This window comes from Panthera leo, chromosome E1 (assembly GCF_018350215.1).
Source record: "Panthera leo isolate Ple1 chromosome E1, P.leo_Ple1_pat1.1, whole genome shotgun sequence".
Lineage (NCBI taxonomy): Eukaryota > Metazoa > Chordata > Mammalia > Carnivora > Felidae > Panthera > Panthera leo.
Genome location: NC_056692.1, coordinates 741,569 through 755,219, shown reverse-complemented (window position 1 = coordinate 755,219; position 13,651 = coordinate 741,569). Strand labels below are relative to the sequence as shown.

Below are 13,651 nucleotides of genomic sequence, written 5' to 3'. Positions count from 1 at the left end.
AACCCAGGCTGCTCAGAGCCAACACCGTAAAGCGCAGCAGCCGACTCCCCCGATGGCCCCCGTCTACACCACAGGTGCCCTCACTGCCCACCTCTGCTTCGCTCATTCAGGCCCGGCTGGTTGGCCGAGCAGGGACACGTGAGTTCTCCCGGCTTCGGGGACGGTAGCGGGAGGCGCCTGGGCCTCACGGGTACATTGTCAGGACAGTGGGGGTCCCGCACGCTTCGGAGGGGAGGCCGCATGCTGAATTCCAAGCTCCGAAGACGCTGGGCCCCTGTGATCCCCAGAGCTCGCTCCCGAGGCCCCGCCAGAGCGAAGGGCTCCCGAAACCTTCTGGAGGGCGTGCGATCGGCTGTCGGGGCGCGTGAGCGGGGCTGCCGGACGCATGGGGTCTGGGGGGCAAGTGGCTGCGGACGGTTTTACGTGTTTCGGCGTCCCCTTCTTTCATACTCGGGGCGTAAGGACACTTGCGACCGAGTCCAGCTCTGTTTCGAGCTGCACAGAGTAAAACTTACGCGAAGCCTCCCTGGCGGACGATGCAGGGAACCGGGCGCGGGGCGGGAAATCCTGGAGCCGGAAGGGAGAGGTTTGTCACACGTCAAGAGGGAGAGAGGGATGTGCACCAGACCCGAGACCTTGGATCCGGGGCCGGTGTCACCGCTGACGCCCACGAGCCCTGTACGCACTCTTGCAGGAAAGGGCAACAAACCCTCCTGCGTCTCCCCCAGAGATGAGAAGCTGCCTCCAGAGGTGCCTGGGAGGCTCAGTCGGCTGGGCATCCGACTTCAACTCAGGTTCGTGATCTCGCAGCTCAGTTCGAGCCCCGCGTCGGGCTCTGTGCTGACGGCTCGGAGCCTGGGGCCTGCTTCGGATTCCGTGTCTCCCCCTCGCTCTCTGTGCCTCCCCCACTCATGCTCTCTCTCTCCCTCAAAAATAAATAAATGTTAAAAACAAATTTTTTTGTAATGCCCTAGACGCGCGACACGGAGGGGGGGGCCTTCCAGCAGGCCTCCTTGACCAGGTGTCCCACCTGCCTGGGTCTAGGGGTTGGGAGCCCCCAAAACCGCAGCTGTGTGCGTACGTGTGCAGATGTAAATGCGTACGTATGTATACGTGTGGTGTGTGCCTGTGCGTGTGACGTGTGTATCTGTACACGTGTATACACGTGCTGTGTCGTGTGTATGTGTGCATGCATGTGCACATGTGCACTGTGTGTGCGTGTGCCTGTGCACGTGTGTGCACGTGTTACATGTGTATGTGTGTGTGTGCATTTTCTGAGAAAAGGTCCGTAGCCTTTACCTGATTTTTGCAGGGGTCTTGACCCTTCAACAGCAAGAACTTGGGGTAGTCGATCCCTTTGACTAACTTAGGGGCTGGGAAACAGGCCCCTAAGTGCAGGGGATCCGGGACGTGCTTGTCTGAAGCCGGGAACAGCCGTGAGCTCATTAAAACGTGCCCCAGTGGCCCCTGTGATGTGGCCATGTGGCCATGGCACCCCTGCGCGTGGGCCTCGCCTCCCTCCAGAGGCTAGGACGACAGCGTCCACACTGGCAAAAAGTCACACCACACTGTCCTCGCGAGGCACCCCCGCTCAGCGGCCCCGCATCGGGGATCTCTTCGCGACACCGACACGCGTGTTGGCTGGCTCCGTGGGCCTTGGGTCACACCGAGCAGGTAGAAAATCCATCACCGGGAGCTGACACGAGAGCAAGCCAAGAGGGTGCCCGTGGGGCCTGCAGCCTCAGCACGTGCCAGGCTGCTCGCCCCCACGGATTCCCACTGTGCCCCATTTCCACACTGGGGAAGTGAGGCTGATCCCCGCTGTGAAAGCCCGTGCCTGCAGACCCCACACGTTTGTCAGGGCTGGGATCTGTGAGGACGGACTGGGACCCCGGGGCGAGGGCAGTCCGGGGCGCAGGACCGACTGGGACGCCGGGGCGGGGGCGGCCTGGGGCGAACCCTCCCCTCCCCCCGCCATCGTGCTCTGGCCACGCGGGCCTGGCCTCCACTGTCCCTGCGTCCCCGGTGCGGGCAGTGAACCTGCGTGAATCTTCCCGAGGCGCCCCTGGCAGGTCTGCCCTGGTGGCCGTGCGGTCCTGAGGCTCAGGTAGCGGGGCCTCGCTTCCCCTAAGGGAAGCTGCCCTCCCTCACCTGTGCTCCATCCGTGCGGTGAGTGCATGATGCAGGTGGGTGCGAGCTGGCGGGTCAGAGCCCCGGGGTCAGGCCGGAAAGGGCCTGTGACAGCCCAGCCCGCTGCCCAGCTCCCTGGGGACCGTGGGGCCTTGGCTGCTGCTGTGCAGCCCGTCACCAGCTGGGGGTGCTGCCTGAAAAGGCCGCCTCCGGGACGAGAGGAGGAGACCAGGGCAGGGCTGGGAATGCGGGTGTCACTGAGGCCACCGGGCGAGGAGCAGCTCAGCAGGACCCGGTGGGGGCGGCGAGGCCACAGGGGCGCCCGTGTGGCGTGGGCACGGGCTGCCCCTCGACTTCGGGGTGGAGCGGCTCCTGGTGCCGGCTGGGGGAGGGGCCTGGATGGATGCCAGGGCCCTGTAGGCCACCTCGGGCAGTGGACGGTCACCTCCTGGCCGCTCAGGCCCCACCTCACCGGGATGTGGCTCCACCCGTGAAACAGGTTAATGATCTCTGCCTCGGTGTTTGCGTCAGAAATGGTGAGGCTGCTGGAAACTGGGCATCCAGGACGCGGGGGACGGCAGCCGCCACCCTCCCTGGGCTGCGCTCTGGGTCCAGCTCCGGTAGGGAGGCAGGGGCTCGCCCGGGCGGCTGGGCCGTCTGGGCTGGCGGGAGGCTAGGACGTGTGAGCCCAGGACTGAGCAGGGTGCCCGGCCCAGAAGGACCGCGGTGCCTGCCGGCCGAAGGAGGCTGCATCCGCGGGTGATGCCCGCTAAGGCCTGTGGCCCGACTAGGAATCGTCTGCTTGAGACACAGACAAAGCAGAGGCTGGGCTGGAAGTCAGAGGGACGCTCGGTGAGTTTGCTTCGTCACTGTGTCTCTAGGCCCCCCGGCGGACCCGTGTGAAACGTGCCCCGGATGCGTCTCTGTGCCCCGGGCCTGGCAGGGTTTCCCCTGCGTGCCTCAAGGAAGCGGTCCAGCCACAGTCTGGGCTGGAAGGTGAGGCAGCGAGAGACACGGGATCGCCAGCAGAGCACACAGAGGAGGAGCAGGGCGACAGGCAGGCCCCTGAGAACTGAGGCCACGAGGCCAGCCCCCAGGCTCCCTCCTGTAAGGGTCCCGGAGACACTCCTGAAGGTTGACATCCACCCACAGCTTACTGTCTGCCAGGTGTGTGAGTGGAATCACTTCCCTTAATCCTCCAGTAGCCTGATTCCCAGATCGGGAAACTGAGGCACGGAGGTCCCAGAGGAGCTCACATCATGGCTCCGGACCCTCCATAAGCCCAGATCTGCAGGCACACAGGCCGGGTGGGGAGAGACAAAGAAGGACATGTGAACTGAGGGCGTACAGCAGGCGGGGGGGGGGGGGGGGGGGCAGGGAGGGCAGCTGCCTCTCTCCCTGCCTCTGCCGGGGGCTCTGGGTCATCAGCCCAGGCTCAGGGGAACCCCCCCCCCCCCATTTCTCCCTTCCACGAGCAGCCAGGCAAGGAGATATGGCCACTGGGCCTGAGGGTCCCACCCAGTGGGGCGGGGGCTTCTGTGGCAGGGACCCACCCCCCCCACCCCCCCCCCAGGCCCAAGGGAAGAGCAGGAGAGTGTGGGAGGGGCTGCAGGGAAAGATCCCAGGGTCTTGGGGCACCTGGGGAAGCAGAGGGGACGGTAGGTGGGGGTGGGGAAAGACCCCCAGGGGGCAGGCAGGAGAGACGGGGGAGGGGAGGAGAAGGGGATCCGCCTGCCACTGCCTCTCTGTGATGTCTCTGGGGCCCAGGAAACCCTGAAAGTCCCCAACCCCGTCCACAGCCCCTTCCTGTCCCACTGGCACCAAGGGCTTCAACTGAGACCCTCCTTGGCCTTCAGCCCCCCACCTGGAGAGAAGCCCTCAGGAACAAGAAAGACGCCCTCGCCGCCTTCTCTCCCCCTCGCCTTCCCTCCCAGGTCCCGGAGCCGCCACAGAGGGAGAACGGAGGACGCGTCTGCGGCCGCACACGTCTGCTCTCAGACGTGGCGTCCCCCGTGCACCAGCCTCGGACGCGGGGTCTGCAGTTCTGCCGGTGGCGGCCACGTCAGGCCACGTCAGGCTGACACGTGGGACAGACCCTCCCCCCCACCCCCAGAACCTTTCCCGGGAAGGGGGCTTTCTCCTTGTGTGGACCTAAGAGAACCCACTGGGCGCCAAGTACTCGCGGGCGGAGGCCCCGCCCTCAGAGCAGACGGACCAGAGAGGCAAGTGCACAGGCCGGGCACCAGGGACCCACGTCTCCACACACGGGGACACCGGCCACACAGGGGAGTGCCAGCGGGCTGTGCGGCCGAGAGCCACACGCACGGGCCCAGAGAACCAGCACGGGGACCGGGTGTGAGGCCTGGAGGCTGGGGTGCAGGGCCACCAACGGGGGACTCCCCGTCAACAGCTCCGCACCACTCGCCGGCGACCCCGGTGACTTCTGGCGGCTTATCCCTGCGTCTCTGGAGAAGGCTTCTCGGCGGAGACTCGCTGTGGGCCGAGACTGTAACACAGGCCCCACGTGGAGGCAGGGGGACGGCATTCGGGAACAAAGGGCAGTCTGGGCCGGGCGCCCCCTCGGACAGGGACACGGTGCCCGGGCCGCGCAGCCTGGGGCCGAGGAGGCAGAACACGCCTGAGCGAACTCTGGACACGGGACGTCGTGAGCACGCAGCCCTGAACACAGGCACGACCTCCCGTCGCTTCCCGCCCCCCCCACCCCCCGCCCCCCGGTGTCCCGCACGGACGGGCACGTACGTGAGGACGAGGAGACAGCGCGGGCCTGCCTGGGTTCCGTCAACCGCATCTCTGTCCACGGGAAAAGGCGTGAACCACCTCAGACACGCCCGTCCTTTAAGATCCTGAGTTTATTTTACGAATCACAGCAAACGCTAGCACACAAACGACTCCAGCTACAGACGGCAGACGCCCCGCCAAGTCACGCGCGCCCCTCGCCTCGAAGACCTTCCAGTAGCCTGGGAGCACTTGCCCTTCGGAGGCTGTGTGACGTTTAGGAGCGTGCGCACACGAAGCAAAGCCCAATTTTGCACGGGTCGCGTGATGGGGCAGGTGCACCGCTCCCCGAAACACGTGTACTTGGGAGAAAAGTCCCAGACGTGACGCCGTGCGTGTCATGAAGACGCACGTTATCCTGGGCGCGAATCCTCCCCTCGGGTGGGTCCTCAGCAGGGCTCCGGTCCAGGAAAACTTACGCACGTGCCTTTTCCGTTTCTGAAAAATCAGAGGCTTTCCTCTTGGCGAATCCTGACGGAGAGGGGAGGGGAGAGGGGAGGGGAGAGGGGAGAGGGGAGGGGAGAGGGGAGAGGGGAGGGGAGAGGAGAGGAGGGACGAGGGCACCGAGCGCCCCCGGCTCTCAGGTGTCTTCCTTTCTTGGGGGGGGAGGGGGCGGGCAGCACATCCAGGCACGTCCGTCCTCCCACCCAGGCCGCTCGGTGGGTCTGGAGGCGGGGGAGGTGCGACCCCGCAGAAGGGACGCGAGCTGGGCGCCCTCCCGGCCCCTCAGTTAAAGGTCTGCGTCCATACGCCCACCAGGGCGAGGCCGGGGACCACGAGGGGCTGAGAGCCAGAGGCGGTGCCACACACGGGGACTGGCAGGCTCACGGCCGGGTGACGGGGGGTCACGGGGGCTGACGGGGGCTGACGGGGGTGACGGGAGCATCTCGACCCCGGGAGTGAAACACGTCTTCCGCCCCCTGCCAGGACCCTCGCGTCACCGGTATCTCAACAGAAAAACCACAGTTCGGAAAACACCGTCCCGTCAGGCGATTCACGGTTCCTGGGCACCGGTGAACAGCCACGGTCGTCAGCCACCGGCTCCACCGCCACGACGACGCGGAGACGCACGTCCTTCCTCTCCCAGGGCAGCGGCCCCGCCGGAGGGACAGCCGAGGCCAAGGCCACCCGTGGGCCCCGGGGAGGAGGCCCGCCGCAGAGACGGCCTTCACGCGGCGGCCTCCAAGAACTCCGACGTGAACACGGCTTCCGCGTAGTCCTCACACGTGTCCTCCAGCTCCGCGGCCACGGCGCCCAGAGCCTCGTCCACCAGCTCGTCCGAGAAGCTGGAACACAAACCACGGCTGGAGGCGGCCGCCACGCGGGCCCCCGTCCCCCCGCCCCCCCTCCCGGGCTGCCACGCGGGCTGCTCCCTCCCCTGCTCACCCCTCCTCGTGCGCTCACCCGGAGTGGCTCACGCGCAAACTCGACCCCAAGGGGAGAGGCCCCCGCGGCCAGGACGGGACCGCGAGCGCGCCCTCCACACACGGACGCCGACGCATCGCGCCCCGGACCCACCGACAGACCGCCCTCGGACCCGCCTCGTGCCCCGCCGGCGCCCGCTCGCGGCTCACCCTGAGCCTGGGAGCGTCCCTCGGCCTGCCTCTCGTGACCTTGACATTGTCCAAACGGCAAGGCCCTCCTCTGGGGAACGACCCCCAATCTGGGCTCCTCTGAGGTTTCCTCGCAGTCGCTCAGCTCATCCGCCTTTGGAACAAGGCCACAGAGGGGCCGCCGAGTCCCTTCGGTGCGTCCGTCCGTCCGTCTCGCCGCTGACGGCGACTCTTCTCACCTGCGGTGAGGCCGCCGCTCCCCCCGCGAACCCCGGGAACGGCTGCACGATCGCAGGGGGCATCGAGACTTCTCCTCCCACGTGCCCGAGATGGCCGGCCGGCCGCACAACGGCCGCGCTGTGACGCGGAACCCTCCCCGCGCGGTCCTTCCCTCGCTCGCTCCCGTGTGGACGCGGCCCCGCACGCTCGAACGCGGCACTTCCCCACGCGGCCTCCGCCCGAAGGGGCCCCGGCAGCCCGGCCGGCAGAAGGGCGCTCGGAGCCCGCGTGCTCGGCGCTGCTGGAGGCAATTCTGACACACCCGAGCTCCTCCTCCTGAGACGCTGTTCTCTGTCCGTTCGCTCTCCTTCCTTGCCTGCCTCCGATCTCGGGGGGTCTTTCACTCACGTTTCGTCCTGGCCGCTAGCCTGGACGTCACGCGCTCCACGCTTCCCTTCCCGGCAGTCCCGGACCTCAGCGCCGCCCCTGACCTCCGACCAGCCCGACCGCGGACGTTCCGACGGTTTTCGCAGACAAGCCGTGGGCCTCGGAGCGGCGCGGACGCTCCGTGGGGTGCTCGTCCGCACGCGCACCCGGGGAGACACGTTCGCCGTCTCCCGCAGACGACGTTCGCTTCCCCGCACGCTGACCCCGGACACCTCCGTGGCTCCCGTGCGGCCCACCTCTCTTCCGGGACCGTTTCTGACCGGCCCGAACCACACCCGTTTACCGTTTCCCACGGCGAACGTGTCCCGGAGAACGTTCTTGGGGGGGCCTCCGCCGGCTTCTCCGGGACCCCGGGCCCCTCCGCGTCGGCCGGCAGCTTCCGGAAGCCTTCCCGCACGCGTGCTTCCCTCTCAACGTAGCTTGCGTCCTGAGTTATCCTGAGCGAGCGGAGGGCACGAGCGACCGCTGTGTTTGCCGCGCTTCCTACGTCCGTCCGTCACGAACCCGCCCAAACTCCCACAGACACACAAAGGCGCTCTCGTGAGGTCAGACGGCCGAGCTCCCGGCCGGCTCCTTGCTTCCCGCCTTTGCACCCCATGTGGTCCCGTCCTCCCTCCACCGGGCCAGCCGCTCGCTGTGTGTGCTGAAAAGCTCCCCCGGTGGAACCAGCTTTCCCCTTTTCTCTGGAGGCCCCGAGCCGGAGCTCATCTCCTCCGGTCCGCCCCTCGCCAGTGCACACGCCCTCCGCTAGCTCAGTCACGAACGGAAACCAAGTTCTTGGACCCTGCGCATCCCGGAACGCGCCTTCCTTCTGCCCACAGACGCCTCAGCCGAGCACAGAGTTCGGGGTTCCGAAACCTCGTAACCGTTCTTTCTTCTGACGCGGGAAGGGGCCCGATGAACCCTCTGGAACCTTCTGTGCTCCTCACACGCCTTTCCACGGCGACGCCCTGACGTGCCTTCCGCCGTGTGCGCACGCGCCTCACCCACACGCCACGACAGGCCCTGTCCTCACAGCCGGGAGCTCCCGCCGTCAGACGAACGTCTGCGTCCCTGCGAGGTAAGTAAGCCGAAGCCTCGGCCCCGGGGGCGGACGGGCACTCAGGCCCCCAAGGACGGCTGCCGCGGGTCCAGAAAGCAGGTCGCCGACACCCACCGCACGCGGCCCTGCCGCTGAAGCCACGGGTCTGTGGCCCACCTCCCGGCACCTGAGTTGGAATTGCTAGACAATCCGCTAACGTGTAAGATCTTTTCTTGCCTTTTTATTCTCCTCCAGAGATCAGGCTTTTTCTTTGAAGCTTTTCCAGTGAATTCACCACATTCATGACGTTTTTAATTGCTGATATTTTTACTCTCTAGAAACCTCTTTTCTCGGGTATCCATTCGTTCCCTGGCATAACCGTTCCCTTCGCTTCTCTGGGATGTGATTCTGGGCGCGTGGTGTGGAGGCCGCCTCCGCCGCCGCCGCCGCCTCCGCCTCCTCCTCCTCCTCCTCCTCCTCCGCCTCCTCCTCCTCCTCAGGCTGCACGGGGCAGTGGCCCAGGCCCTGGTGGGGGCTGCCCATCTGGTCACAGCTCTGTGGCGCTGGGGGCGGGGCCTCCGCGCAGGCCTGGCGCCCTCGTCCTTGGTCCCAGCGCTCGGCTCCCTCGTCGGTTCTTTCCCGTTTGCCGTCCTTTATGGTTTTATGCCTTTCACGTGGTCGCCCGGTGACGTGGCGCCAGGCCACGGACTCAGGAAGGAGATAAACACACGGCTCCCACCTGCCCTCTCCCCACAAGTCTCCGCGGCCGCTGGTGAGTCTGCCTCCCCTGAAAGCGTCCCGGCCCGGGCCCCCTCCGGCCAGCACGCTACTTACACCCAGCCCGTGTCACCTGCTCCCTCTCGTCACGGGAGCAGCACGTTTCTTCGGGCGTGAGGAGGGTGGACACGTTACGAGCAAGGGAAGGGCCGGGCTCGCTCCCCTCCCCCGAGAGGCTACCGGACGGAGCCGGCCGTCCTGGCTGCTCCACCAAGGCCCGGTCAGCACGGGCCTGTCCTCGGGAGCGCCTGCCCGAGGAACAAGGCCCAGAGACAACAGAGAGCCGGAACGTTCGATGCGCGGTGACCTGAGGGTCAAGGGCACCAGGGGAGACGTGTACAAATCATTCCTTCCACGCTCAGGCGGCGCTGCCCTATGTCCGGAGAATGACGAACGAAACGCGCCACGAGCCACGGGACGGGTCCGTCTTCCCCGGCTTGTTGTGGATTCCCCATACGCCGTCAGCCTCACGAGCCCCGGCAGCTTTGGGGACGCGGCGCGCCAGTGAACACGAGGACCCGCGGCGGCCTCCCCTCCTCCCCAGAAAGCAAACGAGCGAAGGTCTCCACGCTCTGGACGGCACCGCGTCAAGGGAGGTCTGGGCACCTCAGGGTAAGCCTGAGGGGCCGAGCACAAGCGGTCGTCCCCGATCCCACACGAGAGCCCACCGCGACGGGAGACGGACGCAAAAGTCTCCAAGCAGAGAAAGGATGGGAGAGCGGAGGAGAGACGGCCACCGCCTGGGGAGGACAGAAGGCAGGTGGCAGAATCGGAAGGAAGAGGAAGCCGGAGGGTCTGAGGAGAGCGATGCCGGGGAAACGCGAGCTGGCCGTCCCCCCGAAGGGGACCCCTGGCAGGTCCAAGCCCTGCGAACGACGGGGGCGGGCGGAGGCGAGGGGCCGGGAGCCGGTGAGCGTGCGAGTGTGCGGGAAAGCCGGGAAGTGCGCAAAACAATCAGCAGGTGAGAGAGGCTCCAACTCCACCAGCCTGAACCTGCCCGAGGAAGCGCAGGCCACAGCTCGGCACCCGCTCAACGACGGCGGTCCACAGGTGTGCAAGCAGTCACGCCCAGAAGGAATCTCATCTGGGGCTGTATTTAAAAGGAGCGGATTCAGGGGCGCCCGGGGGGCTCCGTCGGTTGAGCGTCCGACTTCGGCTCAGGTCGTGATCTCGCAGCTCGTGGGTTCGAGCCCCGCGTCGGGCTCTGTGCCGACAGCTGGGAGCCCGGAGCCTGCTTCGGATTCTGTGCCTCCCTCTCGCTCTCTGCCCCCCTCCCACTCGTGTTATGTCTCTCTCTCTTACAAATAAATAAACCTTAAATAAGTAAATACATAAAAAATAAAAATTTGGATTTACACGTCTTTTGGTGAACCATTTGGATACCGAAAAAGCCTCAAGTACTCCAGCAGCCCCACCCGCGACCTCTGCGCTCCCGACGTCTCCTGCCTGGTAGCGTTCTGTGTCCCGGCACTGACCTGACGGGACGCCGTCTCCCCCACCCAAACAGGCGGCGAGCAGAGGAAGCCCCCCGCCAGCCTCTCTGTGAGCTGAGGCGCGGCACCCGCTCCCCAAGCGGAGGCCGCGACGCCGTACTGACCTCTCGGCCATCAGCCAGGGGTTGAAGGCGCCCACGGCCTCGTGCGCGGTCGCGCGGAGATACTGCTCGAAGCGGCTGCAGGCGTCGCGGATGCTGCGCCTCATGCCCGGGGGCACCCGGAGGGCGGTGCGGCCTTCCTGCCGCAGAGACTCTTCCGGAAGGGGCGGAAGGGGAGCCTCCCTCTTCTCAGACTCCTCGCCAGCGTCCACACTTGCATCCAGGGAGCTGAGGGGACAGGTAATAACCGGCGAGCTCAGATGGCCCACGAGCAACAGCGTGCCGTTCCTCCCACCCGACGAGCCAGGGCTCGTCTCTCTCTCTCCCCCTGAGCAAAGCCAACACCCCCGCGGTCCCCGACGCCCGCCCTGTGCGGGCATCGCTGTTCCGCACGCCACGGGGCTCTGGGGGCAGGTGTGCCACGGGATCCGCACAGCCGGGCGGTGCCAACCCCCCCCCCCCCCCCATAAACACTGCCTCCGGCACGGCGTTCACCGGCCCATCTTACGGCCTCGCCGCTTCACCGGGCCTCCCTGGAGCTCGGCGAGATTGGGCCCCAGGCCCCGAGAAAGGATTTCCTCGTCTTGAGGGAAGCAACGGACTCGGGCGTCTCACAGCACCGGAGGCCGAAGCAGCCTGGGCGCCACTTACTTGCCATTGCGAGGTCTTTCCAACACGATGCTCGCGCCCGGGTCTTTGCGCGCGGGGCTCTTTGTGGTCCCGACTGGAGGAGGAGAGAGAGGCCTTTCACCTACCGCCGGGAGCGTCTGCTCTAGAAGAGAGGCACACAGCGGCCGCAGATAAACACCAGCCCACGGGCCCTAGAGCCGCCCCAGCGGCCGGCCCGTGAAGACGCCGCTCGCACCTCTCCCAGCCTGGGGGCCGGCAGCGCAAACACGCTTGTTTTCAAGGAAAAGGTGAATTTAAAGGCACGACGAGGAATCAGTTTTAAGAAACCACGGGCTCCTGGGGCGCCTGGCTGGCTCAGTCAGTCAAACGTCCGACTCTTGATTTCAGCTCAGATCGTGATCTCAAGGTTCTTGAGTTCGAGCCCTGGGTGGGGCTCTGTGCTGTCAGCTCAGAGGCTGCTTGGGATTCTCCCTCTCCCTCTCTCTGCCCCTCCCCACCCCCTCTCAAAATAAGTAAACGTTAAAAGGAAAGAAAAGAAAGGAAACGACGAGCTCTTCTGGAAGCATCCGTGACCTCTGAGGACACTCCGGGAAACGGCGGGTGCCAGGCTCTGTGGGCGCTGATTAGGTCCGGCCACCTGTTCGAGGAGTCTGAAGGGGTTGGGGTCGTTTTTTAACCTTTTAAGGGGTTCATTATGGAGGAAGGAAAAAAGCAGTTACATCTCAACCCTGACTCGTCCCCGGGATGAGTTTTCCGTTGGCAGAAACCTGCACGACGACGGTGAGCGTGCGAGCCCAACTGCACTGCGGGCTTGGCGGCTCCCGTGAGCGGTGGGTTATTTATAAACTCAAACGAATCAAATGCACTTCGGGCACAGAAGAGAACGCGTCCTCAGGCAAGGAGCGTCCGTGAGTCCAACCACTTCCCCCGATCCACACGAACGTGCCTGCGATTCCCACATCAGTCGGTTTCTGTAAACATAGGACTAAAAACGGTTTTCAATTTTTCACACACCGAAGAGAGAAGATACGGGAGTAGACACCGCACTCTGCAAAAGCCAGCTCTAAATTTGGTTTTGTGGTGCAACCGAGCACAGCGCCAGACTGACCAGAAACAGGATTCTCACTGGGATGCAAGCATCCAGACCCTGATCTCGGCTCTCAGGTCCCACAGAGCGCACTGGAAGCCATGCGGTCATCAACGTGACTGGTGATTTAAAGTGTCCCCGAGAAAGGAACACGGAGCCCTTGATAAGCCGGGCTTCTGCACGAGGCAGTCCCGCTTCTGGGCCAGGGGCCCAACCACGGGGCGACCCCTGCCCCTCCTGTGCCTCTTCTGCTCCCACACGGCGGACTCGCTAGTAAGCGGTGGCTGGGAGGTCCCCCTGCGAGGCCCGCGCCAGGCGTGCGTGGCAGGACGCACAGGGAGGAGGATAAACTCTGGCCCCAGGAATCCGCGGCTTAGCCGGAAGAGGAGATAGGCTCGCAGGTGAGGGAGCACGGGTGGGGTCGCATGACCCCCACTTCCCGAGCGTCCCCTGTCCCCTGCCCTGTGACGGTGACGGGGGTTTGGAGGGCAGACACTGCCACAAGCAGAGAGCCGAGCCTGGACGGTCACAGACAATGCAAAAGGACCAAGTCAGCACCATGTTTGGACAGCTTGTCTTTCTGCCAAAACTCGACACGCCACTCGCTCGGTCCAGGCTGACGCCCCCGGGCTCCCGTTTCGGAAGCTGCAGGGACTCGGCTCGGCGGCAAGCCTCCCACCCCGACACACGGCGTTCACTGCCCGTGCGACAGCGCTTCCCCGCATCCAAGAGGGGGACAGCCACTGCTACCAAACGTGCGTAAGTATAATTCTCAGAGGTGAACAGAAGAGCGGACGCCTTCCCAGCGACCGGCACGAGAACCCTCTGCACACGTCACAGGCACTTTTCTTCAGGGCAGGTCGCCGACCTGCGACCGGCACGAGAACAAAGGGACCTTCCCCTCTGCACACGTCACAGGCACTTTTCTTCAGGGCAGATCGCCAACCTACACACGCGAGCTAAAACCGCACAGCTTCTAGAAGGAAACGAGGCTCTCTTCTCAACTTGGGAACAGGCAAAGATTTCCTAGATCAGAAACGGAAAATCTATACAAAAAAAAACCGATGTTACACTTTTCAAAATTAAAGATATTTGCCTATAAAGAAATACATTTGAGAAAATACATAGGTGAGCAAAACACAGAAAACGTCTGCAAACGTCTGTGGAGACTCGTGGCTGCCGGGGAAGGGGAAGCAAGACAAAACAATTTTTAAATGCACAAAACATCTGGACACCTCACGAAAGAAGATATGCCAGTAGGTAATATCAACAAGAATCACTATTCGTCAAGGACCCGTGAAATTAAAGCCACAATGGGACATCGGCATGCGTCCATTAAAGCGGCCACGATTAAAGACCGCAAACGTGCAACACAGGACAGCGCCTCGGGGAAAGAC

General features: G+C 64.7%; 1 protein-coding gene across 6 annotated transcripts in view; it reads right to left on the bottom strand.

Moving 5' to 3' along the window:
* Positions 1 to 5,437: 5,437 nt before the first annotated feature.
* Positions 5,438 to 13,651, bottom strand: part of KIAA0753 (KIAA0753 ortholog) — a 39,111-nt gene continuing 30,897 nt past the window's right edge. For 4 of the 6 annotated variants that reach the window (XM_042915058.1, XM_042915060.1, XM_042915057.1 and 1 more), the window contains exons 17-19: positions 11,189 to 11,309; positions 10,541 to 10,765; positions 5,438 to 6,212 (exon numbers count right to left, since the gene is read on the bottom strand). In XM_042915058.1, coding sequence (XP_042770992.1) covers positions 6,095 to 6,212; positions 10,541 to 10,765; positions 11,189 to 11,309 — 464 coding nt within the window. In that variant the 3' untranslated portion in view covers positions 5,438 to 6,094. Of the gene's footprint in view, positions 6,213 to 10,540; positions 10,766 to 11,188; positions 11,310 to 13,651 lie in introns of those variants that run through there. The other 2 variants (XM_042915061.1, XM_042915062.1) reach the window with 2 other exon arrangements.